This window comes from Lytechinus variegatus, chromosome 1 (genome assembly GCF_018143015.1).
Source record: "Lytechinus variegatus isolate NC3 chromosome 1, Lvar_3.0, whole genome shotgun sequence".
NCBI lineage: Eukaryota > Metazoa > Echinodermata > Echinoidea > Temnopleuroida > Toxopneustidae > Lytechinus > Lytechinus variegatus.
Window position 1 is genome coordinate 52,193,976 of NC_054740.1, and position 26,268 is coordinate 52,220,243.

General features: G+C 36.1%; 1 protein-coding gene across 1 annotated transcript; it reads left to right on the forward strand.

The window, feature by feature from the left end:
* Positions 1-169: 169 nt before the first annotated feature.
* On the forward strand, positions 170-24,877 carry LOC121416282 (smoothened homolog). Its single transcript, XM_041609819.1, has 12 exons — positions 170-286; positions 4,240-4,764; positions 5,140-5,349; positions 12,528-12,700; positions 14,452-14,671; positions 15,427-15,550; positions 17,728-17,820; positions 19,146-19,254; positions 20,181-20,375; positions 20,935-21,086; positions 21,327-21,479; positions 22,313-24,877. The coding sequence occupies exons 2-12, from the start codon at positions 4,258-4,260 to the stop codon at positions 22,729-22,731; spliced, it is 2,355 nt and encodes a 784-aa protein (XP_041465753.1). The 5' UTR covers positions 170-286; positions 4,240-4,257; the 3' UTR covers positions 22,732-24,877.
* The last annotated feature ends 1,391 nt before the right edge of the window (positions 24,878-26,268 follow it).

A 26,268-nucleotide genomic window follows, 5' to 3' on the forward strand; every position in this document is an offset into this window, starting at 1 on the left:
TTAGATATTTTATTTGAAAAAAATGTGGCCCTCGTCGCTATAATAAATTATGTCGTTACACTAGCTCCAGCAGAGACTGTACCAGTACCAGCAGACTACTAGTAGTAGTCGACTCGAAAGACCCCTCCAAGTGAATTCCACAAAAGACAGCTACACATATACACACACTCGTCTGAAAACTTTCGCGTCCGAAAGCTCCAGAATGCGACAGTCTATCATGGACATGGTCCCAGGAAAGACGTTTAGTTTATATTTACAGGCATCATGAGTGACTGAATTTGGATAGGTAAGTGATAGATTTCTCTAATTTTGGCCAGTTAAAGATAAAACCTGAGTTGTTATTAAAGTTTACAATTAGTAGTTTAGTACTCCGATATCTGTCTTTGAATGTGAAGTAATGTGTGAGATGCAATCGGTATTGCATTGGAGTACGGTACGGTACCGTTAGTTTTGGTAGGTAGGCACCTTTTTCCATATCTGTCTGCATTGAAACTACACGCAAAACCGCCGTGTGTATGCGTGTGTGAGGCCCATTGACGTTGGTTTGCTGTTGTGGAGCTGCAGTTTGTTTGAAGAGAATGAGTTGCTGCACAGGGATTGAATTTTGTTAAATCCCGACTTTGGAAATGCCCTCTGTAGATTTAGTTCTTCCTGATTTTCCTTTTACAGATCACTGTCAACTGATTAATATTCCTAAAGTTAAGAAGTTGATTGGCATGTTTATAACTTAAAGCCTTCGAGTTTGATCAGTTTTATAAATCTTCAACACAGAGTTCCTCATTTCTGAATCTGAATTCAAGAATGAATCATCGCCCTGGGGCCTGGTTCTCAACACCATCATAAGTCTAATTTCTTGACTAAATCGGAGATAGTGAACTACTTGTCCGCTAACCGTTTCACGAAGCCCTCTTTACCAAGATCTGTATAACAACCTCGCCAAATATTTATGACACCTCCGAACCTGTCCTAACTTCTTAATTACGTATGGCATCACGTGGGTAGACTATGACATGAAAAAATGCCTAGAAATCTTGCAATTATAATCTTATGTAATCAATCATAGAGGTTGAAATTACATCACAAAACAAGTGGGTTAATAGATTCACTGATAATTGTAATACAATGAAACTATAAAAACTGTTGGTAAGACGCCACAAAACCATTCATTTTGAAATAGTAAAATGATTTAATCAATAAAAATTATACCACGTCAGGCCATCTATAACTTTAACTCGTATTTGTTGTTTTCAGACCCCTATTACCAGTTGGATAAATTCTCTAATTCATGCATACAATTTGTCAAATATCGTATGTTTCGGTATCAATGATTAAAAATGTTTCATTGAACTACATTTTTATGACGTTTGGAATCGTAAAAGACGGTATTTCATTTTACATTGGTGTTGTTTATTAAGTTCAAAGGGATGGTTTGGGCTGAAAATATTCAAAGTACATAGATTAAAAATCACAGAGCAAAATGCTGAAAATTTCATCAAACTTGGAGAAAAAAATAACAAAGTTGTTGAATTTTAAAATTTGTGAAAGCCGCACATCGTCATGAATAGTTAGTTGCGCTGATGATGTCACATCCTCTCCTTCCTTTTTCTTATGTTATTACATGAAATCATTTTGTTTCATTTTTTATACATGTGTAAATGATGTGTCTCCTTTATAATGAAATAAGTTGCAGCTGTAAACAACTAATGCACTTGTTTTTAGTTCTTGGTATTAACATTTTAAATAAACCCAATTTCATATGATAAAATACCAACAAAGAGTGGGGATATGACATCATCAGCCCTCCTAATGAATATTCATGAGACATGCCTAAAACTGCTTCACCAGAATAATGCAAATCTTTAAAATGCAATAACTTTGTTATTCGATTTTGATGAAATTTTCACCATTTTGCTCTGTGAATTTTACTCTATAAATATCCAGACTGGATAATCCCTTTAATGGCAGCCATTAAAAAAATCCTCTTCCTATTCCACTCCTTTTCCTATTTCATAGACCATTCATTAAATGAAATCTTGAATTTGAAAGTACATGAATTGATCGATCACCTCTTCTCTGATTCTCTCTCTTCTCTCTCTCTCTCTCTTATCACCATCTTTATATACATACTTAATTGTGCTTTATGCTTTAATAGTTCTTAAAGGGGAATCCAACCCAAATAAAAACTTGCTTTTATAAAAAAGGAAAAATCAGACAAGTTGATAGGTGAAAGTTTGAACAATATTGGACAAACAACAAGAAAGTTATGAATTTTTAAAAGTTTTAAATATTGGTAATCACTATACCCATGGAGACTTCAAATTGGCCGCATATGGGATGTCATAGTGATGTAAGGCAAGGACTACTCTTCCATGTACTCCAATACATAATATGGCTAAAATGTCATTTTCCCAAAAGTTTTATTTAAAATTATATCTTTCTTTCATAAGGACATAAAACAATATACTACCTGGGTTATATTTAGATTTCTGCCCCAGGGGAATGAGTACTTGGGAGAAAACCACAAATCCCTGATAATAAAGTACATGGCCTATGGGAAAGTTGTACTTGCCCCTTGTCATAATTTACTTACCCAGTTGCCAATTTGAAATCTACATAGTATTAGTGATCTCAATTTTAAAGAAGCTATAACTTTCTTATTGCTTGTCCGATTTCTTTCGAACTTTCAACATTCTGTTTAATTTATTTTTCTCCTTCCAAACACAACATTTTATGGCCAAGGCTGGATTCCCCTTTAAATACAAGGTTAAAGCTAAGATAAATCAAACTATGTAAACAAATTGTTGCTTGCCATTATTTATTACAATAAAAGTTTGACTTGTGACATAATGGTACTTTCTTGACCATATATGTACTGGTATTTTCATAAATTTGCATCCATCCAAATTCTCCGTAGGGAGTTTTTTTTTCCTTTTGATATTACATGTAGTTTCAAGTTCAAGAGTTTAAGAATGGAGCTCCAGCAAGCTTGTACTTAGTAAAAATATAGGCCTAATTGCGTTGTTTATTTGTATTGTATCAGACGTTCAAAACTAACAGTTTTATAGATTTGATTTTTTAGGGAAAATTATATTTCATATTTTACTAAATTAAACAATTCTGGCATACATATTAACATGTAGGCCTACAATATTTTATGGAAACATGCATGGTATAATGATGAGGTTGAATTGTAATTACTACCAAAATTTCGTAAATGAAATACCCCCACTGAAGTTATAAAAGCACTTCCACTGCAGCAATTTAGGGGAGAGGTCCATTAAGGAATTTTATGATGTCTCAGACAAAGACTGACATCCTGACTAAAACAGAGTAGAAAAACCACTCTTTCTAGAGTTGCCTCAAGATCTGTTCCATATTGCATATTATTTTGAAAATCAACACTAGTATTCTATCTGGTAGAAGAATATTTTCTTTTACTGCACAATTACCCCTAAAAAGTATACCTTCAAATGAATGAAATACTTTTGCAATTGCCCCAATGTGGAAAAGAAAAATAGCCCCTAGAATTTAGAAATAAGAATTAATTCCTACCCTTTACTAAAAGAAAGACAATATTGCTTCTCAGCAGATCAAAACCAAGGCAGGTTGTCAGATCAGATCCATCAACCTCTGGGAAAGATACTGTAGGCAGCCCTCAAAGAAAGGAGTTTTTGTACATGTTTGTTATAGCCTACAAAATAATTTTCTGTGACTTTCAATCAAGTAATTGGAAGTAATAACCTGAGACCATATGTATTCAAATTTGGAAATACAGGTTTCTTAAGGTGGTGAATAATTCACCACCGTGAATAAAACGATCTTGAATTTGAAATGATTGTTTCCAAAGGAAAATGATGTGCGGTCCTACATGTAGTTTGTGCAGAGAAAACCAGGGCCCTGTCTTACAAAGAGTTGCGATTGATCTGATCAATCACAACTATGGACGGCCAGCAACGTCAACATCTATTATGCACATTTGTTTAAAATTGATTCTAGCTAGCCTATATTGTGTATTCACGCATTCATTGTTTTCTTGAAAATTCACCGCACTTCTCTTTGTTTAACAAAGGAGATTGTGCAATTTTCCTGTAGAAAAAATTATGACTCTAATGGATTTCCATAGAGGAACAATTGATTTGATCAATCATAACTCTTTGTAAGATGGGGCCCAGATGTCATAATCAACGATCTGTGGAAGGCCTTTTAAATTACTTTGAATTATTTTACATTTTACCTCAGGTACTGTAGAAAAGGGAAATGGTAACAGAGTGGATCATCGCTGGTGCAATGGATGGATTACTGGGTTCAAAGATAAATTGGTGGTCAGGTTTTGTTCTGCTCCTCCTGAGCCATGTGGTCCATGCTCAGCTGTCGGTCAATTTCTCAATCACCACAAGCAGTGACTGCACCCGTCCCGCTGCCTGCACGCCCCTCCCTGCCAACATGACACAGTGCCTCGGGACAGAGATCTCCCACACCCACATCTCCCTGTCCCTTGCCAATGACTCCACGACCATCCAGGAGGTCAACGAAAGGCTCGTCATGTGGAAGGGGCTTCGGAACGTCCCGAAGTGCTGGGAGGTTGTCCAGCCACTTCTTTGCGCCCTCTACATGCCAAAGTGCGAGGACGGGCGGGTGGAGCTGCCAAGCTTTGATATGTGCACCGTCGTCCAGTCACCTTGTAGGATTGTGGAACTTGAAAGAGGCTGGCCACATTTCCTGCAGTGTAATGAAGAGCACATGCCCAGAGAATGTAGTGAGCCGGTGAGTTTTCTGCTCCGTAGTTACATGTATGCCACTGTTCAGACTGAAGTTTGAATTCAGACTTTTTCAACATATTTTTTGACAATGAAAGACACCTTTTTTCATGTAGGAAAAGGGCCATTCTGGACCATTTTGTTTCCAATACTTGTTAAAGGTACACGCCAATAGGCTACTTGTTAAGGGGTGCATTTTCAGAACATGGAAAATACTTGTGCTTTTCGGAACCCCACGTCCATGGTATCCACTCGCCAATGAAAGTGCCCCCCCCCCCCCGTGTTATGTTGCATATTCATGAATGCAGAAATGAAATGAAATAAAATCTAAATCAAATGTAATAAGATGTACTTTTAATATGCCACTCGTATTTCCCTTTAGAACTCCTACAAGGCAGTGACGTTCAACTTGACAGGTGGGTGCGAGCCGCCTCTGGTGGAGACTGACAATGCGAAGAGCTGGTATGAGAACGTAGAGGGGTGCGGTATCCAATGCAAGAACCCCCTCTTCACCGATGAGGATCATCACAAAGTTCACATCTTCATCGCAGTGTTTGCTGGCATGTGTGTTGTGTGCACCCTGTTCACACTGGTAAGTAACTTCACAACTGACAACAATAGTGTGAAAGGGGAAGCTCACCCCGACGATAGGATGGTTCTGGTCAAAGCAGAACAATCGTGTTTGACATTAGTCACAAAATCAAAATTGAAAGTGGAATGAAACCTTTGGACAAGTGGGCTTGTGTGTAAAGAGAATGATCAAGGAATGAGATCAAATATAAAAATTTCAGAAAAATAAAATAATGATAAAGTTATGAGCATTTGAATATTGCGATCACAAATGCTATGGAGATCCTCCCATTGGCAATGTGACAAAGATGTGTGATGTCACATAGTACATGTATGTGAACAACTTTCCCTGTGATGGACTATAGAATACCCCCAAAGTCTCTTTTTGCTCTTATTGTGATGTAAACTCTTTATCCATAATGTATTCTTTGAAAAAAATCTGTATTACATTCCCTCCTATACTGATACATGTAGATGTGATAAAAGAGGCAGTTTAAAGTGAAATACATGTATATATACAAAAGTAATTGATAACATTGATAACATGTTCACACTGTCTGCTCAAGTAAATCAGGTTGTCCGTAATTGTAATTATCATCTCAGCAATTTGTGGAGGATTCGTAGATTTATTGATCTTAAGACATGTCACCATGCTGTGCGAGCACTTATCCTTTCTCGGTTAGATTACTGTAATAGTTTATATACTGTTTTGTCAGCTAGAGATAGAAGAAAGCTTGAAGTTATACAGAATCGTGCCGCTCGTTTAATTTTTGGCTTTGGATCCCGAACTCATACTACACCCCTAATAAGGAACTCCACTGGTTACCTCTATTCCAACGCATTCAGTTTAAAGTCTGTTTTACGTATACAAAACTCTAAATCAATTAGCACCTGAATATCTTAATAATACCATCAAATTATACACACCCACTCGTAATCTTCGTTCAATCACTGACACATGCAGACTTTGCATTCCCTTGTCAAAACTCTCCTCTGCCGAAAAACGGTTTGCCGTAGCAGCTGCCAAGACTTGGAATGCTATCCCTCTTTCAATAAGAAATGTTTCCAGTGTTCTTGGCTTCAAATCATCCCTTAAGACATACCTTTTTCCTCAATAATTAATATTTTTCCTTTTTATCTTGAATATTGTATAGTAATCATTGCAAATATTAAATGTTTCATACTTTTGTACGCGCTATGGTACTTTTTGTTTTTAGCGCCTCTAAATACCCATTATTATTAAGTAATGGGAAAATTGTTCACATGTGAGATCACTTATCTTTGTCGCATTGCCAATGCTCATAACTTATTATTAAATTTTTCTCAAACTTTTGTTGATCTGTTTCTTTGATTTTTCTGTTTTCACAAATGCTACATGTACATGTATATTGTTCAAAAGGTTTCAGTTTCCTTTTAAAATTCTTAACCTACGCTATATCAGTAGAATACCATTACCCCTTCCCCAATATTTTTTTCTCTTGAGAATGGTTCTACTTTTATTCAAACTAATATAAGGGTGAAATTTCCCTTTAACACATATTATTTGCCAATAATCTTGAGTTCATGATAAAAATAGTGTGAATAAAATGTGCAAGTTGTTTTGGAAAGGAGAAGCTTATGGTCGCAGTTGTTATGATAAAAACTTGTGATGAAAATTTCAGAACTTTTTAATTCTGATTTTATTTATCTTGTCAAATCATAATTTTTTAGCCTGGGGTACGTTCTCCTTTAATGGCAATGACAATTATGATGATGACGACGATGATGATGATGATGACAATGGTGCACATTATCTTTGTGATGGTGATGTCCGAGCTTTGATTGATTTGATGATTGCACTGTATGTAAAGTAACTAATAAGTACAAAATCCAGTACAAAATAAAATAGATTAATGACAGTAGTTTGAAATGAGAGAGTGTCAGTGTCTGAAATATGATTATAACTCTTATCACTTTTGTGTAATTTGCTCTCTATTTTCCCAACACATGCTTATTATGTTTTACTTTGAAAAGAAACATGAGTTATGCATACTACTATGCCCTGCTATGTAAATTCAATAAACTCAAAAGAAAGTCCCTGTAATGCTTTTATTATTTTGTTTTTATTTATTAAATTTCCTTTCAAAATGTAGTGATGGATAGGCCTGTAGCTTTGTCTCATTCTGGACATGAGAACTTGTTTTACACCCATCATTGGAAACAGCATATATTTTCATTTTTGTTCAGGCCCCAACGTAGACTAATTGAGACATTCTTATTTAAAGGACAAGTCCACCCCCCAAAAAACTTGATTTGAATAAAAAGAGAAAAATTCAACAAGCATAACACTGAAAATTTCATCAAAATCGGATGTAAAATAAGAAAGTTATGATATTTTGAAGTTTCGCTTCATTTCACAAAACAGTTATATGCACATCTCGGTCGGTATGTTAATGAGGGAACTGATGACATCACTAACTCACTATTTCTTTTGTATTTTATTATATGAAATATGAAATATTTTTATTTTCTCTCATTGTCATGTAACAGGAAGTTTCATTCTTCCCTGAACACGTGAAATTCCATTATTGTAACATTGTGTGCTTCAGGCAAGGAGGTCCTAATCGTCAAATTCGTAAAAATTGAAATATTGTATAATTCAAACAATAAAAAACAAGAAGTAGTGAGTGAGTGACATCATTTACTCTCTCATTTGGATGTAACTGGCTCGTTCATACATGCATAACTATTTTGTTAAAAAATAAGCGAAACTTTGAAATGTCATATTTTTCTTATTTTACATCCGATTTTGATGAAATTTTCAGCATTGTGCTTGTTTGATTTTTCTCTATTTATTCAAATCAACATTTTTCTGAGGTGGACTTGACCTTTAGATATCAGATCTTATTTTGCATCTTCCACACAACAACTGAGTTGTGATTAACTTTTAATCTGACAATGAAATCAAACTTTGAAGAAAATAATAATTCTATCTTAGGTTTTCCAAATTTTCATACAACGCGTTTTGATAAGAATCATTAAATTTGATACATTTGTATTGACCAAATGCAATTAAAGTGCAGTTTGTTACCACAACAAGGGGGGCTAGACTAGTTGTTTGCCATTAAAGTAGCAAGATTTATTTGTTGTAGAAGTTTACTGAATACTTGTGGAGGGTAAGTGGTCCTTTGAAAGGCTGGTATTCATTTGTTTGCTTCATGTACACACTTGGTATGAAGTGGATGTTTGCTAAATTAAACTGTATAAAGGCTGGGGGTTTGTAGATCTATGTATCAGACTGAAGATGGAGATGTTAAGTATCCTGATTGATTGAGACTCTACATTGATTGAGACTCTACATTATAAGAGGGTCTTCCTTGCCCCCCTTCAAATTTAAAATCTCTCTCTGATGCAAGCATAACAGCCGATCCCTTCATAATACATGGCTCTTGGCAATCTCGTGCCAAGTCAAGGCTTCTGTTGTTACTTCCAATCATTTATTTCACATCGGTAGAATTACCACCACCCCCTTAAAAAAAATGGGGATAATGAAATATCATTTTATGAGAGTTCAGTTTTGTATTTGTGTGTGTGGGTGTGTGTGTTTGGCAATGTCAGATCTTTGTGTATAGTTAGTAAAAGCAAAATTTGAATGAAATGAAATTTCTACAAAGTTTTGGTTTCAAACTTTGTGACTCATGATTTTTTTTTAGGTCATAAAATAATGAAATAAAATCCATTTTTAACCTCATATGCCTAACTTAGAACCTTGAAGGTCCATCCAGCATACTTCTGAATAAAGAAGTTATGTAGACCTAAATGTTTGCACTATCTGTATTATTTTTTTTGTGTTTGAAGAGTCACCTAAACTTCCTTTTGGTAAGTTCAATGGAAACGAGTTGATCATGAAAGGACAAGTCCACTCCAACAGAGAGTTAATTTGAATAAAAAGAGAAAAATCCAACAAACATGACACTGAAAATTTCATCAAATCGGATGTAAAATAAGAAAGTTATGACATTTAAAACTTTCCCTTAATTTCACGAAAAAAGTTATATGCACATTCTGGTCAGTATGCAAATGAGCAGACTGATGACATCACCCACTCACTATTTCTTTTGTATTTTATTATATGACATTTGAAATTAAATTCTAATTTTCTCCTCATTGTCATGTGAAACAAAATTTGATTCCTCCCTTAACATGTGGAATTACCGGTCATTATTTCAACAGTTTATTGTTAAGTCAAGTTGGTCCTTATTGTCAGATCTGTAAAACATGAAATATTGTGTAATTTCAAACAAAAAAATAAAAGAAACAGTGAAAGGCATTATCCTCTCTTTCATTTGCATATCACTGAGTTGTGCTTGTGAAAAATAAGCAAAACTTTAAAAAGTCATAACTCTCTTTAATATTTTTACGTCTGATTTGGATGAAATTTTCAGCGTTATGGTTATTTGGCTTTTCTTTATCGATTCAAATCAACAATTTTTAGGGGTGGACTTAACCTTTACTGTAGATTCATTTTCTGATTTGGACAAAATTATTCCATGTATATGGCAGAGACTCATAAATCGACAACTTAAACCGTTCAATACAATAAATTAGTTCAGCAATTCAAGATCTGACTATTTTGACATAAATTGTGGCCTCCTCTCCTGAAAGATTAACTGTATGTTTAATACGCTTATTTATGTCAAGTCTTAGTAGCCAGAGAGCAAAGCTGATTTCTCCATGTATCATTAGTGTGTGTTGGTGTATTTGGTGACCACAGTACAGTTTCTATGAATCAGATGCACTGGCAAAAAGAAAGAATAGAAGTTAGGAGAATAGAAAACTGTTGCTGTCAGGGGCTTAGGCATACAATGAATAGCCCTGGTCTGAAAAGAGTATCCATACGACTATAGGGATTATCCAGGCAGACTTTTGATCTATAGTTAGTCTTTGGTTCCAAGCTTTCTTCTGTTTCAGTTTAAGCTGGAATTGGTTTTAGTAAAAAATATATACGTTTTTCATTGCCCTGTACATTGTCATTGTTCCCTCATTGAAAGTGACTGATTTTCATGAAAACAATTCGAGTCAAAATGTAGGTTGTTTGCATTGGTGACTTATGTTGAAAAGAAAATCAATTTGCTTTCAGTACAAACAAAAGTTTTGTACAGAGACTATTTACAAAGAAAACACTTTCGTTTTCAAGCTATTTTCTGTTCCAAGTTCCTTTCATGTTTGTATATTTGTAAAAATGTTGTGGTATAAGGCTCTAGGATGTAAAACATGATTATTGATACATGTATAGAGGGAGTTTGTCATATCAGGTTTTAATAAGAAAGACACATACTGTAGATGTATAATTTGTAACATTTATTTTTGTTTTAGTTTTTAATTAATTCATGTCCTCTTCCCATTTATGGGTTAATTTTATCCAATTTTTGTCTCACCTGCGAAGCAGAGTGAGACTATAGGCGCCGCTTTTCCGACGGCGGCGGCGTCAACATCAAATCTTAACCTGAGGTTAAGTTTTTGAAATGACATCATAACTTAGAAAGTATATGGACCTAGTTCATGAAACTTGGCCATAAGGTTAATCAAGTATTACTGAACATCCTATTAAAGTTTCATGTCACATGACCAAGGTCAAAGGTCATTTAGGGTCAATGAACTTAGACCATGTTGGAGGAATCAACTTCGAAATCTTAACCTGAGGTTAAGTTTTTGAAATGTCATCATAACTTAGAAAATATATGGACCTAGTTCATGAAACTTACACATAAGGTTAATCAAGTATCACTGAACATCCTGCATGAGTTTCACGTCACATGACCAAGGTCAAAGGTCATTTAGGGTCAATGAACTTTGGCCGAATTGGGGGTATCTGTTGAATTACCATCATAACTTTGAAAGTTTATTAGTCTAGTTCACTAAACTTGGACATATGAGTAATCAAATATCACTGAACATCCTGTGCGCGTTTCAGGTCACATGACCAAGGTCAAAGGTCAATGAACTTTGGCCGAATTGGGTGTATCTGTTGAATTACCATCAAAACTTTGAAAGTTTATGGATCTGATTCATGAAACTTGTACATAAGAGTAATCAAGTATCACTGAACATCCTGTGCGAGTTTCAGGTCACATGATCAAGGTCAAAGGTCATGTAAGGTCAATGAACTTTGGCCATGTTGAGGTTTTTTGTTGAATAACCATCATATCTCTAAGTTTATTGGTCTCGTTCATAAAAAGTGGACATAAGAGTAACCATGTATCACTGAACATCTTGTGCGAGTTAGAGTAGTATTCAAAGTCAGCACTGCTGCTATATTGAACCGCGTGATGCAGGTGAGACGGCCAGAGGCATTCCACTTGTTAATTTTTATATCAGTCTATAGGATAGGTGAGATGTCTTGCCCTCCTGGCCATACTGAAAAGTCTCATGGTCTCAAAGAAACCACTATTCCCCGTCCAGTTACATGAAATGGTTATAGAATTTTTACTGTTTTTTACTATTTTTGTTTGCTTTGATACCTGTATTAATAGTGACATCACAGCAAATCACAACTCTTTCAAATCATGGTCTACAAATTCTGGAGTCAATATTTATTGGAGCATATACAAATGCAGGCAAACATGATGTAAAGGCCTTCCAAGGGAAATGGAATTTTAATTGGCCAATGGAGACAGGTTGCATTTATAGACAAGTTCTAGCATAGAGTACTGAAGTGATGACGTCAGTTGCCATGGTGTCATGGCAGCCTAGTTCTGAACAAAATAATGAACCCAGGTGCTGTTTCATAAAGCTGTTCGTAAGTTAGGAGCGTCCTTAAGAATGACTGGTGATCCTTTCTTAATACCCTAAACCATCGCCAATTTATTATACCAATAGCCACAAGAAAGGATCACCAGTCAAGATTTCTTAAAGTCGCTTTTAACTTACTAGGAACAGCTTTATGAAACGATGCTTTAGCTGTTATTACTCTCAGAATGATGGTAAGAACCAGGGACAAAACACTATTTTTGCAATACAAATGTGAATAGACGATCGTGCTGCTGCGAGTCTGCGACTCAGTTTAGAACCCGCCGGTTCATTGTCATGACATCACACTTTGGTACTAGTATTCTAAAATGTTATTCTTTTCATATGTGAGGTAAAAGACAGGTTTTTACCATAGACAGGACAGTTGTTTATGAGTTTATCTCTCTCTCTCTCTTTGATTTTTTGTGGTAGTGTACCTTCTTTGCAGATTGGAAGAATTCCAGCAAGTATCCAGCGGTGATCCTATTTTACATGAATGGATGTTTCTTCCTCGGTAGCATTGGTTTCCTAGCCCAGTTCTCAGACGGCGCCAGAGACGATATCGTATGCCGCCATGATGGCACCATGAGATTGGCTGAACCAAGGTCAGTAGTCTGTATTTTGGTTCCATGACAGTTGCTCCGATGGAAAATCTACATGTAACCTCCAAAATTAAATGAAGCCTAATCTTAATCTTTTCATTATTCTGAATAAAAAATTCAATGACATAAGATGAGAAAATGTTTTGCAGGAGCAAATGTTGTGTTGCAGTCGCGGTATTTATATCGTATTAGATTTGATTTCCAAATAATTTGTTTTCATTTATTTTTCACGCTTGTTGGTGCAGTCCTACATTGAAGCTACATGTGAGTGGTATTAAATTCAACACCTGCGGTGTTATATCTAAAACTTCTTTTCATTTTTGTTTCACCTGCGTAGCAGAGTGAGACTATAGGCGCCGCTTTTCCGATGGCGGCGGCGGCGTCAACATCAAATCTTAACCTGAGGTTAAGTTTTTGAAATGACATCATAACTTAGAAAGTATATGGACCTAGTTCATGAAACTTGGCCATAAGGTTAATCAAGTATTACTGAACATCCTATTAGAGTTTCATGTCACATGACCAAGGTCAAAGGTCATTTAGGGTCAATGAACTTAGACCATGTTGGGGGAATCAACATCAAAATCTTAACCTGAGGTTAAGTTTTTGAAATGTCATCATAACTTAGAAAATATATTGACCTAGTTCATTAAACTTGGACATAAGGTCAATCATGTATCACCAAACATCCTGCATGAGTTTCATGTCACATGACCAAGGTCAAAGGTCATTTAGGGTCAATGAACTTTGGCCGATTTGTGGGTATCTGTTGAATTACAATCAAAACTTTAAGTTTTTGGATCTGATTCATGAAGCTTAGACATAATAGTAATCAAGTATCACTGAACATCCTGTGCAAGTTTCAGGTCACATGATCAAGGTCAAAGGTCATTTAGGGTCAATGAACTTTGGCCGAATTGGGGGTATTTGTTGAATTACCATCATAACTTTGAAAGTATGTTGGTTTAGTTCATAAATCTTGGACATAAGAGTAATCAAGTATCACTGAACATCCTGTGCACATTTTAGGTCACATGACCAAGGTCAAAGGTCAGTGAACTTTGGCTAAATGGGTTATCTGTTGAATTACCATCATAACTTTGCAAGTTTATTGATCTGATTTTGAAACTTGGACATAAGAGTAATCAAGTATCACTGAATATCTTGTGCAAGTTTCAGGTCACATGATCAAGGTCAAAGGTCACATGAGGTCAATGAATTTTGGCCACATTGGGGGTATTTGTTGAATTACCATCCTTTCTCTGTATTAAAGTGTATTGGTCTAGTTCATAAAACGTGGAAGTGAGAGTAACCAAGTATCACTGAACATCTTGTGCGAGTTATAGTAGTTTTCAAAGTCAGCAATGCTGCTACATGTATGTTGAAACGCGTGATGCAGGTGAGACGGCCAGAGGCATTCCACTTGTCATTCAGTTTTCATAGTTGTTGGGCAGTCAAACATTGAAGCTTAGTGGTGCTAAATTCAACACCTTTAGTGTTACATCTAACACTGCTCTTTGTTTTTATTTGGTTTTCACACCTGTTGGTGCAGCTGTACATTTAGGCTGGTTGGTGTTTCAACACTTTTTTTCAACACCACTTTTTCTTTCTTTAGTTTTCACACCTGTTGATGCAGTGTTACATTAAAGCTAGGCGGTGTTGAATAGTATTACATCTAACCTCTTTTTTTTCTTTTTTGTGCAGTTTATGTGTGCTTATAATGGCCTTAATGTTTTTCCTCTCATTCATTCCAGTGAGGGGGAAAACCTGTCCTGCGTTATTGTATTCATCATCGTCTACTACTTCATCTTGGCTGGTGTGTTCTGGTTTGTCATGCTGGCCTATTCCTGGCACCTCTCCTTCCGAGCCTTGGGCACACCCAAGGATCCTTTGCACGGTAAAACAGCCTACTTCCACCTGATATCGTGGACCATGCCGTTTGTCTTGGTGGTCATTATACTAGCAATCAATCAGGTAATGGGAGATACTCATTCTTTATTTATGACGTGATATTAAAATGTCTTCTTTTCCATCTTCGTCTTCTCCTCCTTCCACTTCTTTTTTGTCTATTTTTTTCCTCTTCTCCATCCTCTCTTTCCACTTCTCCTCCTTCTCATTTCCCTTCTCCATCTCTCTTCCTTCTCCTCCTCATTTGCCTTGTCATTCTCCTCTTTCTTCTACTTCTCCTTCTTATCCTCCTCCTGCTTCTCCTCTTATTCCCCCTCTTCCCCCCGTCCACTTATACTTTTCCTTTTATGCAAAATGGCATTAAATATTGAGGAGAAATGATAACAAAAAACAAAAATTTACAGCTGCAAACGAAAAGCATACCCATGCAATGTTTTATCAGTATAATTTGTAAGTGGTTTATGCTTCAAAATGAAAGGCAATAGATGGAAGTAAGACACTGAACACACTTTCTTTCCCTTTCAAGGGAATAGATAAACTTTAACTCTTCTTGAAACACTATTCTACAATTTGTCAAAGTACAAAATGTCTACTTGTAAAAATTGAGATCACTGAAATTTGTTCACATTGAAGTTAATAACAACAATATTCATCCAAATAACATTGATCAGAATGATAATTAAATATTGATCATGTTGCAGTTAACAAAAATTATATTCATCCAAATAATACTGATCAAATAATACTGATCAAAATAATACTGATCAAGGGAAAGTAGAATATTTTCATATCCATTATTTTACTTTGTTTTTCTGTTCTAGGTGGATGGCGATTCTGTTGCAGGTATATGTTTTGTTGGATACCAGAATCACTATTACAGAGCTGGATTTGTGCTATCACCCATCGGGCTCTGTTTGGTGTTTGGAGGTTTCTATCTTGTACAGGGTAAGTTAGTGTTGCAATGAATGTGCCCATACTAGTGTACCATTAATATTGCAGAGCTGCCAATTAGTACTGATTTTCTGTATTTAGTACTGAAAATAGAAAATACTGATGGTTTCATGCAAAATAATGATTTTTAAAGTTTCAGTTTTGTGTTGTCCTATGGTATTCCTGTGAAAATACTAATTTCCTCAACAAAATACTGATTTTCAGCCTTGAAAATACTGAAATGTTCTTGTTCAGGTTGGCAACTCTGATGTTGTAATTTGTATCCAGCAGGGGGGGGGGGGTGTGCGGGAATGCAGGTAAAATTTGCCCCGGAAATGCCTGGAAATTCCCAAATTCCCATATGGACCAGTGTAAAATGTCACACAATGTATACAAATCGGCTGGTAAGCCTCATTTCCAGAAATTTTGAATAATCAATTAATAATTAATTCAGCAGCTGAGTTGAATTTTCATAGTGCTCACAAACTATAACCAGTACCATTTATACTCAAATATGTACCTTTGAAGTACAAGCAAGAAACGGTCTCTTGCAAATGCAATCAGGGAATTTTTTTTTGCTCACAAGCAATGAGATAAACTGCACCATTTGTGCTCAAATACATGTATCATACCTTTGTGAAAGTCCAAGCAAGAACACTGTCTCTTGCGTATGCAGAGGATTTGTGATGCTCTTTAAACATATTGACTTTGTACACGAAATTGTTGAGCTTTGATTTTGAGAAGTTTGAGAAGGTAAATATTTGCCAGTCAAATTGCAGGATTTTAGTGACTTGTGGTTTATTATTGCAGGCTTTATGAAACTGGAGCCTGGTGCCAACAGTGGGATACTTGGATTAAATTTTATGCATGTTGTATAAATTGATTAATTACATCCTTATCATGAACATTTCTAAGATCAGAGTTATCATCCATTTCATTGCTGCCACAACCAACACCACTAGAGACCTTTCATCCATTCTGGATTTGGAGGAAAGAATATGCTATTTTGACCATTTTGAGGTCTTGAAATACATGTATGGTTCCCCTATTTTTCTGGAAACTTTACTGCAGAATGCCATGGGAAATGCTGACTCCTCCATATGGTATCACACTCGGTGTCCGTCCGTCTGTCGGTCCGTCCGTTAACTTTTCCTTGTAAACGCAATAACTTCAGTTAACCTAACCTAGCTCATATAATTTGGTGTGTATGATACTAGCATGGATCCCAGGAAGCCTGTTGATTTTGAGGTCAAGGTCACAGTGACATGTTTTCATCTTGCCCTTCTACAGTCCTTGTAAATGTGATAACTTTAGTTTAACTTAACCCAGGTTCATATGATTTGGTATGTATGATACTAGCATGGATCCCAGGAAGCCTATTGATTTTGAGGTCAGAAGGTCAAAGGTGAAGTAGCCATCTTCCACTTTTCTTGCTTGACCAATAACTCCATTTTCCGTTTTACAGGCGGGCGTATTATGTGCTCACTTTAGCGACACTTGTTTTATATAGAGCAAAATCATCTTATATTCCAAGTTATAGGTCGGGAGGTCTGCCACCACCATCATCTTTGCAAAACGTGAATATTGTTATTATCTTGATCATCATCATCATCGTTATCAACATGTTCATCAGACTCCTTGTTGTCTCCATCATGGTCATCATCATCGTCATCTTCTTCTTCATCATCATCATCATCATCACCATCGTCATCACCATCATCATCACCATCATCATCATTACCATCATCATCATCATCATCATCACCATCATCATCACCATGATCACCATCATCATCATCATCTTCATCATCATCATTATCATCATCACCACCATCATCATCATCACCATCATCACCATCATCATCATCATTATCATCACCACCACCATCATCATCACCATCATCATCGTCATCATCTTTCATCGCCACCACCTACACCACTACCACTCCCATCATCATTCAAAGTTCATTTATTCCGTCATTATCTTCCTCACTTTAAGATCACTAATCTACTTTCCAGGATTTGCATTTTAACACTGATGGATACGATGACAAGGTTCAGGTTCCATATCCACTTTAATTTAAATCTAGTGCTCAAGTTATGCTGGTGTAAATATGGAACAGAAAAACATTGCAGAAATCTATTGGTGAATATAATGTATTTTATGTAATATATATATTTTATTGCCACAGGTTTGATAACATTATGCACATTAGACAAAGAGAATCCTGGTTTATTGAGTGATAAAGCATCAACCAAAATCAAAGGAACTATAGCCAGAATAGGTAAGATGCATCTTAATTAGGCCTGAACAATATTGCATTTAATTTTCTTAATCTTTGATATATCATTCCATATGTTTAATGTTTACATAGATGTGCCATGTTTCCCATGTTCAGCTCCAGTCAAATTTTAAGAAATGTCCTCATTTGACAATTATATGATTTTAGTCTCACCGGCATTGCAGAGAGAGAGACTATAGGCGCCGCTTTTCCGAAGGCAGCGGCGATGGCGGCAGCATCAACATCAAATATTATCTGAAGGTTAAGTTTTTGAAATGATATTATAACTTAGAAAAGTATATGGAGCTAGTTCATGAAACTTGGACATAAGGTTTATCAAATATTACTGAACAACCTGCCTGAGTTTCAGGTCACATGACCAAGGTCAAAGGTTATTTAGGGTCAATGAACTTAGACCATGTTGGGGGAGTGAATATTGAAATCTTAAGTATTTGAAATGTCATCATTACTTTGAGAGAAAATGGACCCAGTTCTTGAAACTCGGCCATACAAGTAATCAAATTGCCTTAGTTTCAAGTCACATGACCAAGGTCAAAGGTCATTTAGGGTCAGTGAATTTTGGCCAAGTTGGGAGTATTTATTGAATTACCATCATGATTTTAAAAGTTTATGGGTCTGATTCATAAAATTCATAAGAGGTCAATGAACTTTGGCCATGTGGGAGTTAATTATTGAATTGCTGTCATAACTTTCAAAGTTTATGGATATTTTTTATGAATTGTGGACAGACAAGTTTTAGGTCACATGATCAAGGTCAAATGGCATTTAGGATCAATGAACGTAGTATTGTATCATTATATGAATGGTGTTTTTTGTGAATAATTATTTTGTAGTAGTTTTCAAAGTCAGCACTTGTGCTATATTGAATCACGTAATGCAGGTGAGACTGCCAGAAATCGCAGCATAAAAACTATACACACAGTATGTGGAGTAGCATGCTCAAAATGTGCGAAGATCGCTTCCTGAGGAAAGGTTGTGTTCTGATCACTTGCATTAAAAACCAGTCTAACGATGCTAAACGATCTTCTGGTTTGTAAGATTGCTTCCAAGACCACTTTGGGCATTCTCTTTAATACATATTAAACTAGTTGCCACTAAATTAGTTTTCAGTAAACTAGTTTTAGGACAGTAATCAGAACGGACTCTTAATCTGAAGAATATTCTGAAAACATTCTTGCTGTGGCTTCACGATATGAGGAATTGAGGATACTATCAAAACGTATGATGAGATTAAAACTTTGCGATGAATAGATGATATTTGGTCCTTTTGATGGTGTGTGACTATCTCTCTTTCCCATTTTTTCTAGGTGTCTTTGCATGTTTGGCATTTGGTTTTGTGTTTATCACATTTGCCTGCCATCTCTACGACTTCACCAACCAAGCTCAGTGGGAGAAGGGCTTTCAAGACTATTTGGTGTAAGAATGTTAACCTATTTACTATCATAGAAATAGATAGATAGGTAGATAAGCAGATAGATATAGATAGGTAGGTAGATAGATAGGTCAATGGAAGGAAGGAAGGAATAGATATTATAGAAAAGATAGGAGAAAGAAATAGATAGATAGATAGATAGATAGACAGAAAAGATAGACAGGCAAAGGTAGGAAGCTCAATAGCATTATTGACTTTAAATTCAAAAACTTTGACGTGGTTAAAATTCAAACAGTTTAGTCTACTAGTTGATAATTGCATGGTGGCAGCAGGGGGATTTGAACCAACACCATTAAATGATTAGAGGGTATCAAGTACATATATGTTTAATATCATGCAACCTCCATTTGATATGCTGTCATTATCAATTATCTTTTTGTTTTGGATGATGATAATATGCAACATATACAGTTGTGCTCAAAAGTTAGTGAAGCCCACCACAAAATGCTCTTCATGCTGAGTGTTGAATGTAGACATGAACAACACTACAATGTCTGACAAGACCAGATAAACAAACTTCATTGAATGTAATATTTTATCATCTGACTTCACAGTTAAATATCTGAAACATGGCAGAACTTAGAACACTTTAAATTCATGCATGTTCATTTTCTGGTGGGGTTTAACTTTTGAGCACCACTGTATGTAGGGCTCAGTACAGTGTCAAGCACTGCATACTTATTACCCTGGGTTTAAAACAACTATACCTTGAACAGGCTAGCTAGGCAATTCATTTTACAGTGTACCCATTTCCTGTACCTCAGTGAAGAGTGTCAAATGTAGATTAACACCTTTCTAGAGGATGCAGGTGCTGAGATGGGATTTGAACCCCAGACCTTGTGGTACAAAGTCTGGAGAATTATCCACATAGCCACGATCTTTAATACTTGCATAACGCTTCTTTCTTCAGGTGTGAAGCAAACGTCACCTTAGAGCGCCAGCTTGTGGACAACGTAGACACGTTGCCTACCTGCGCCCTGAAGACAAGACCCAACTTGACCATCGTCATGGTTCATCTCTTCTCAATGTTTGGGGCAGGCATCGCCATGAGTATGTGGGTCTGGACCCCCGCAACCCTGGCTATATGGAAGCGGATGTGGAGAAAGTGAGTCCTAAGATCATGCAAATTATTAGAAGTACTATGAGAAGTAAATATACATGGTATGGTATGTTCAGTGTGATGACTGTAAAAATTGTAGTACCTGCCATTTGATCCTACCTCACTGATATCCATATAATCAATTATTCTTCCCTCAACGTACAATGACGTACAACGTTATTTTCTAGCATTACCCTGCTTACAATGTCAGCCAGTTCTGAACCTAACATACTTTTACAACTCATCTTATTAAAATTTTATGGCCCTATTGAATGATGATGGAGTAGATGATGCAAATATTGCGTATGAATATAAGCTTGTTGTGAATATGGCATGAACTAGTCTGATCTATGGCGGTCATGGACGCACTTCGTGCCCTGCATTGTCACTAATTGCCATGATTAAAAAAATTGCCAGTGCAGAAGCCAAACATCATGCAAGTGTCATGGCAGGATATCTTTTGGCGTTTGCCGGTTTTTCTTTAAATTTTTTTCTTATATGAAATAGAATTCTTGAATACATTGAGTTCATTGATCTTTGCTGACTTTCCTTGGTTAATTCTTAGGGTGACAAGACAACCAATTAATGAACCAGTCAAGCTGAAGAAAAGCAAGATGATTGCCAAAGCCTTTGCCAAGAAGAGAGAGAAGGGTAATGATGATGAAGGAGACAGACTTTCACTCAGTTTTGAGTCGGCATCCCATGACGATGCAATAGGTGAGCTGACCACTGGTGATGGTGATGATAAATTGTGATGGTGATGATATGTTGATGGTGATGATGATGATGGTGATGAAAATGATGAAGATGATGGTGGTGATATCACAATGATGATGATGCATTCAATGAGTCAAACTCTGATGATGGTGATGGTGTAGATGATGAAGGTGGAAATGAAAAAAAAAATTCTTGTTGAGCATCTGAAGGAGCCATGACCATTTTGCTTTCACTGTGCAGGTATGAAACTGGATTTGCCACCTTCTAGCGTGGTTGGTGATGACCCAACGTCATCATCCTCTTGGGGTAACAATGTTCCTGTACGTATGCTGGCCAGGAGGGGAGCAGCTTACCCAATCGCCACTCTTGGCAACTCACCTCGCGCAACTCCAGGTAAGCAATGTGACATTTACTTGTCCAGGGGAGGAAGCATCCATCTGTAACACCAGATCAGGAAAGTGTTCTATCATCATTTCTCATCCGATAAGTTATGAGACGAAAGTCCTGTTTTATCCGACAGTTAACCACAGTAACAGTGCTTCTCAGTCAATCAGAATCAAGGTACATTTTCGGGTCTGACAACTTGTTGGATGGAACAAGTTGATGACTTGGTTTTGAATGGCTGAGAGGCAACTGTTACTGTTGTAACTGTTGGATAAAAGAGACTGTGGGGCAAATCAACTGGCAAGTCCTTCCATGATGACTTCACTTGGTTTTAATTGGTTGAGAAGCACAGTTTAGTGGAAACAAGGTAAACGAGTGATGGGAATGCTGGAAGCGCCCTTGGAAGCAATGTCCAAATCAGTTCGAAGCATACTGAGAACAGGGTCTCACTTAACTGTCAGATGATGAAAACTTGTAAGGGCTGACAACTTCAGTGATTGATTCCCGGGTTGAAAGCAATTAGCAGATTCTTCACGATTTTATTTAGCATACCATTCTTTATTCCATCAACATAGAAGAATGTTGGTCTGGAGTAAAATCATGGAGGATTAAGAGACCTATCCAACTTTAATACAATGGCCCTATTTCCAAGTAAAAGACTGTGACAATATTTATCTAGTAATTTATTTTATTTTCACTTGATGATACTAGCACAGATTCAATCCTTGTGTTATGTAGACCTAAATAAATGACAGATCTGTCAAAGAATATTTTTTTTGTAAAGTACTAAAACTTCCAAGAGGTTGCATCAAGCCTTCATCTAATTTTCTTTCCTATTTCAGACTCCTCTGACAGTGGCAGGCCACTAACAAGAGGCAGAACAACCCTAGAGACAGAGGCGGTCATTGAGCCTCCGCCACGCAGCAACAGACGCTCCCAGTCCTCTAGGTCTAGGAGACAGGGTGTGAGTTCATCTTCGAAGAAGCGGCGTCTTCGCAACATGCACCACCCGGGTCGCCTGGAGACACCGCTGGATGATGCCTTCTCTGACGCGGAGGACTGCATGGAGCTTCCGGATGCTCCCGGTATGATTGGGGACGGGGTTGGTCTGCCGCAAGGAGGGGCGTGGGGTCACCAAGGAAGATCATTGTCCAGTGTTCCTGTGCTGCCTGCCATTCAGCAGAAGAAGAGAGTCTCCATCGTACAGAAGCCAACCATGTTTCAGATACCTGGTGATAGCGGGATTGAGCACGCCCTTTGAGGCCAAAAGATTCAAGCAGAAGAAGAGAGTCTCAGAGATGCCAGTCTTCAGGCTTTATGCATGATTCCATCCAGCCCTGGCAACTTTCAATTTCAGGCCTTATTTTATGCTGTAATGTACATATGAGGCCTTTCCATGTTTTTGGCTTCTATTCAGGCCTTGCGAGTAAAGCATCCCTGGAGTTTCCGTCATTCAGCCGCCAACCATGTTGAAATGTCTTGTGAGAGTTGGATCAAGCATGCCCTTTAATGGACAACAAACTTGTGCTTAACTGCATACCAGCATTGTTCTACCTGATATTGTTATAATCTGCATGGTGTCAGTGCATAAGATGCCAAGTTGCCAATTTTTTCTGTATTGACTATGCTTCCTTGCTGTATATTTTTTCATCTTCAGTTCTAGCTTGTTTGGCCGATAAAACTTTTACTTTGAGTGGGGAGGATTAGTGAGAGAATTGTGAGAACTTGCTCAAACATTTGTATCGATATTTCATCTTACTCATGTGGAGAGCCTTTGGAGTTGAGCTCACTGGACACTATTTAATAGTTAACTCTAATTTACTTATTGACTATTTCAGATAATTTGAATGATTTTGAGCTGGAATCAAACCATCTCTCTTGAATTTTGCTCCCTTTATTTGAACATGAATATTACTGGACTGTTCTAAGTGAATGTGCTTGATGAAGTGTACTTAATCATGAAATCTGTATTAATTGTGATCTAATTGTATCCAAACTGCCTTTGAATCCGGCCTGTATGATCAGTGATCATCATTTGTATTCGACATGTACATGCAACATTATATGCAAGTTTCAGTATTCAAACTGGAAAAAAAGACTGCCTTGCTATTTCTTAAACAAAGCCAAAAAACCTTGATTACTATTATAAGGTGCTACAAATTCAACCTGTATATTATTCATTAACCAAAGATATGTATCATCAGTATTCAAAAATATCTGTATTCGTGTCATAAATATGCAATATATATTGCGGGGTGGTTTTAAAGGTACTTAAAAACAATTTTATGGTATGTTTGTCTTCACGTATTCCCCATCTTGTTTATAATGAAGATACTATGTGTGCTCATCAATTCAACTCATTATGTGTACATAGACACACAAAAAATGAGTATGTATGAAAAGTGAACTCAGCAATTTTTTTTCTTTTGACATTTTGTTGTTTGTGCATGGGTACAATCATCAAAATGTGATATTTTTAACTTGTGAGTACATAAGGAATGTATAAACTGTAACGTTGTGGCCCAGTGGATTAGTCTTCTGACTTTTTAAACAGGGTCTTGAGTTCGAATCCCAGCCATGGCGTAATTTCCTTCAGCAAGAAATTTATCCACATTGTGCTGCACTCAACTTAGGTGAGGTGAATGGGTACCCGGCAGGATTAATGCCTTGAATACACTGAGCACAGAAAGTCAGCTCGAGCTTAAGTCTTTGTAATAATAATAAACACTGTGCCTTGGATTGATTATTTCTAGATGGCGCTATATAAATGCCTATTATCATTATAAAGGGAAATGGAAAGCTATGCATTCTTGAAAATAACTTTTTATCTACCTTCTGTGCCCAATGTCATAAATTCTATGTGCCTTACGGTTTTGAATTGGTGCTTGTTTTATGCTAGAAATCTAAGCACAAATTATGCATTCCCTCTTCCAATAATTGCATGAATGCATCTAGTCTTCCTGTCCCTAAAAAAAACATTTAACTCTTCCGTTGCTACTGGAACTGAGTGCTATTTAATGGGTTAAGACTTTGTCAAGCATTGGACTTGTATTTGTTTTCATGTTTGACACTTGTGTTTCCCAGTGATTACATGCCATATATTACAAGTTAGCATCAAGAAATAGCATTTGCAGTTTTGTTTTGTCAACATTTCTTTCAGCTTGAACCCCCCCATTTTTTTTAATCCTTTGTACGCCACTGCTGAATACTATGTAAATGAAAATATACACAAATTAAAAGAGAAAAGTTGATATGTGTGGTTATTTGTAATTCATTGAATGAAATTCAGATTTTCTCCACCAATGACTTCAAGGAAAATATAGTTTCGAGCTGAACGTACTTCAGTAGGTCAAATTCTTGCTTTATTTTTATCTTTATCTTTTAATTACGGTAAGACTCATTCTTATGTGTGCTATAGTATGCCTCTCTTTCATTTTTATTTTGTAAGTTTGTACAATATTCTGTTTTAGTTCTGTAGTTGATAAGAGATGTATATAAATTAGATTAGAAAATTTGTACTTTATGTGTTAGAAATCTGTACTACCTGAATTCTCTTGAGTACTCAATGACTCTATGATATAGTGTACTGCTTGTTAAATTTCTTCTGTGTAAATGAATAAAATTCATTTTTTTAGGAAAAGGTATTGATTTTAACCTCGCAAGAGTAGCATTGCAATATGTGAATGATAAAAAGAGTACAACAGGCTGAAAATAACATGGTATAAATGGATCGACTATGGAATAAACTGAACAAGTGAACTCTGGAGATTCCATGAAAATGAGATTTAATGAATAAATAATAAAATTGTATATATATATTTTTTCATTATTTCATTGAAACTGATGCATGTTGTTGAAAATGTTCAGTGGGAGAGCTGATGATGTCATCTCCCAACTAGTTTCAATGTATATGACTTCATTCAACTTTGTGTTCAAGTACTGTATACATGAAAGTGACTACTGATTCAATGTGTAAGATCATTATTGTTTAAATTATTTGATTTACAAGGAAAATATTCTTTATTCAGATTGTACAAACAAATTAATAAGGAAGATGACACAATTCAGTTTTTGACAGAGTATGTAGAATCTTTAGCTCACTGACTGCATACAATACCAAAATATGCAAAATTTTTAAAATAAAAAGCATCCTTATTTTCATCCTATTTAGATTGAATATTTATATATTACATTTTTGTTTGTTTGCTTGTTTGATTTGAAATCATATCAGTTCAGCCTTGAGTTACCCTTTAAATCTGATCTAGTATAGTGTTTATTTCACCTTTTACTTCATTAGGTGATTAAGTAAGTTATATGTTATTGTGTTTCAAATTAGAATTGAAACAAAATTGGGATGCTGGTCAGTAAATGTATGATAATTGAAATCATGTTGCTGTTATTATGTACATACAGTCAGATAATAGTTTTTTATTTACCTTTTAGAAAAGTGCTTTTTATTACCCAGTTAGTGATATTGAAGGTCATGTCCACCCTGCAAAAAGTTGATTTGAGTGAATAGAGAAAAATCAAATAATTGCAACCAGGTGTAAAATAAAAAAAAGTTATGGAATTGAAACTTTTTGGGAGGGGGGGGGATGAGCTCAATTATCATTTACATGCCAAATCAATGTTTTATTATTTTTCTTTCTTATTTCTTTTTTTCTTCTCTCACTTTGAGTGTTTTTAAAAGTATGTTTTTTTAGATATTTTTCTTGGTCTTTGTAAAAAAACTGTTTTTTTACATTCTGATATAATCTCCTATATTTATGAATTTTATGTACAGTATATAACCACTTTT

Excerpts from the sequence above, each read along its gene's own strand:
- LOC121416282 (XM_041609819.1), top strand. The coding sequence starts at position 4,258 with ATGGTAACAGAGTGGATCATCGCTGGTGCAATGGATGGATTACTGGGT. Across the intron at positions 14,672-15,426 it reads TTATACTAGCAATCAATCAG|GTGGATGGCGATTCTGTTGC; the intron begins GTAATGGGAGAT and ends TTTCTGTTCTAG. Across the intron at positions 20,376-20,934 it reads TGGAAGCGGATGTGGAGAAA|GGTGACAAGACAACCAATTA; the intron begins GTGAGTCCTAAG and ends GTTAATTCTTAG.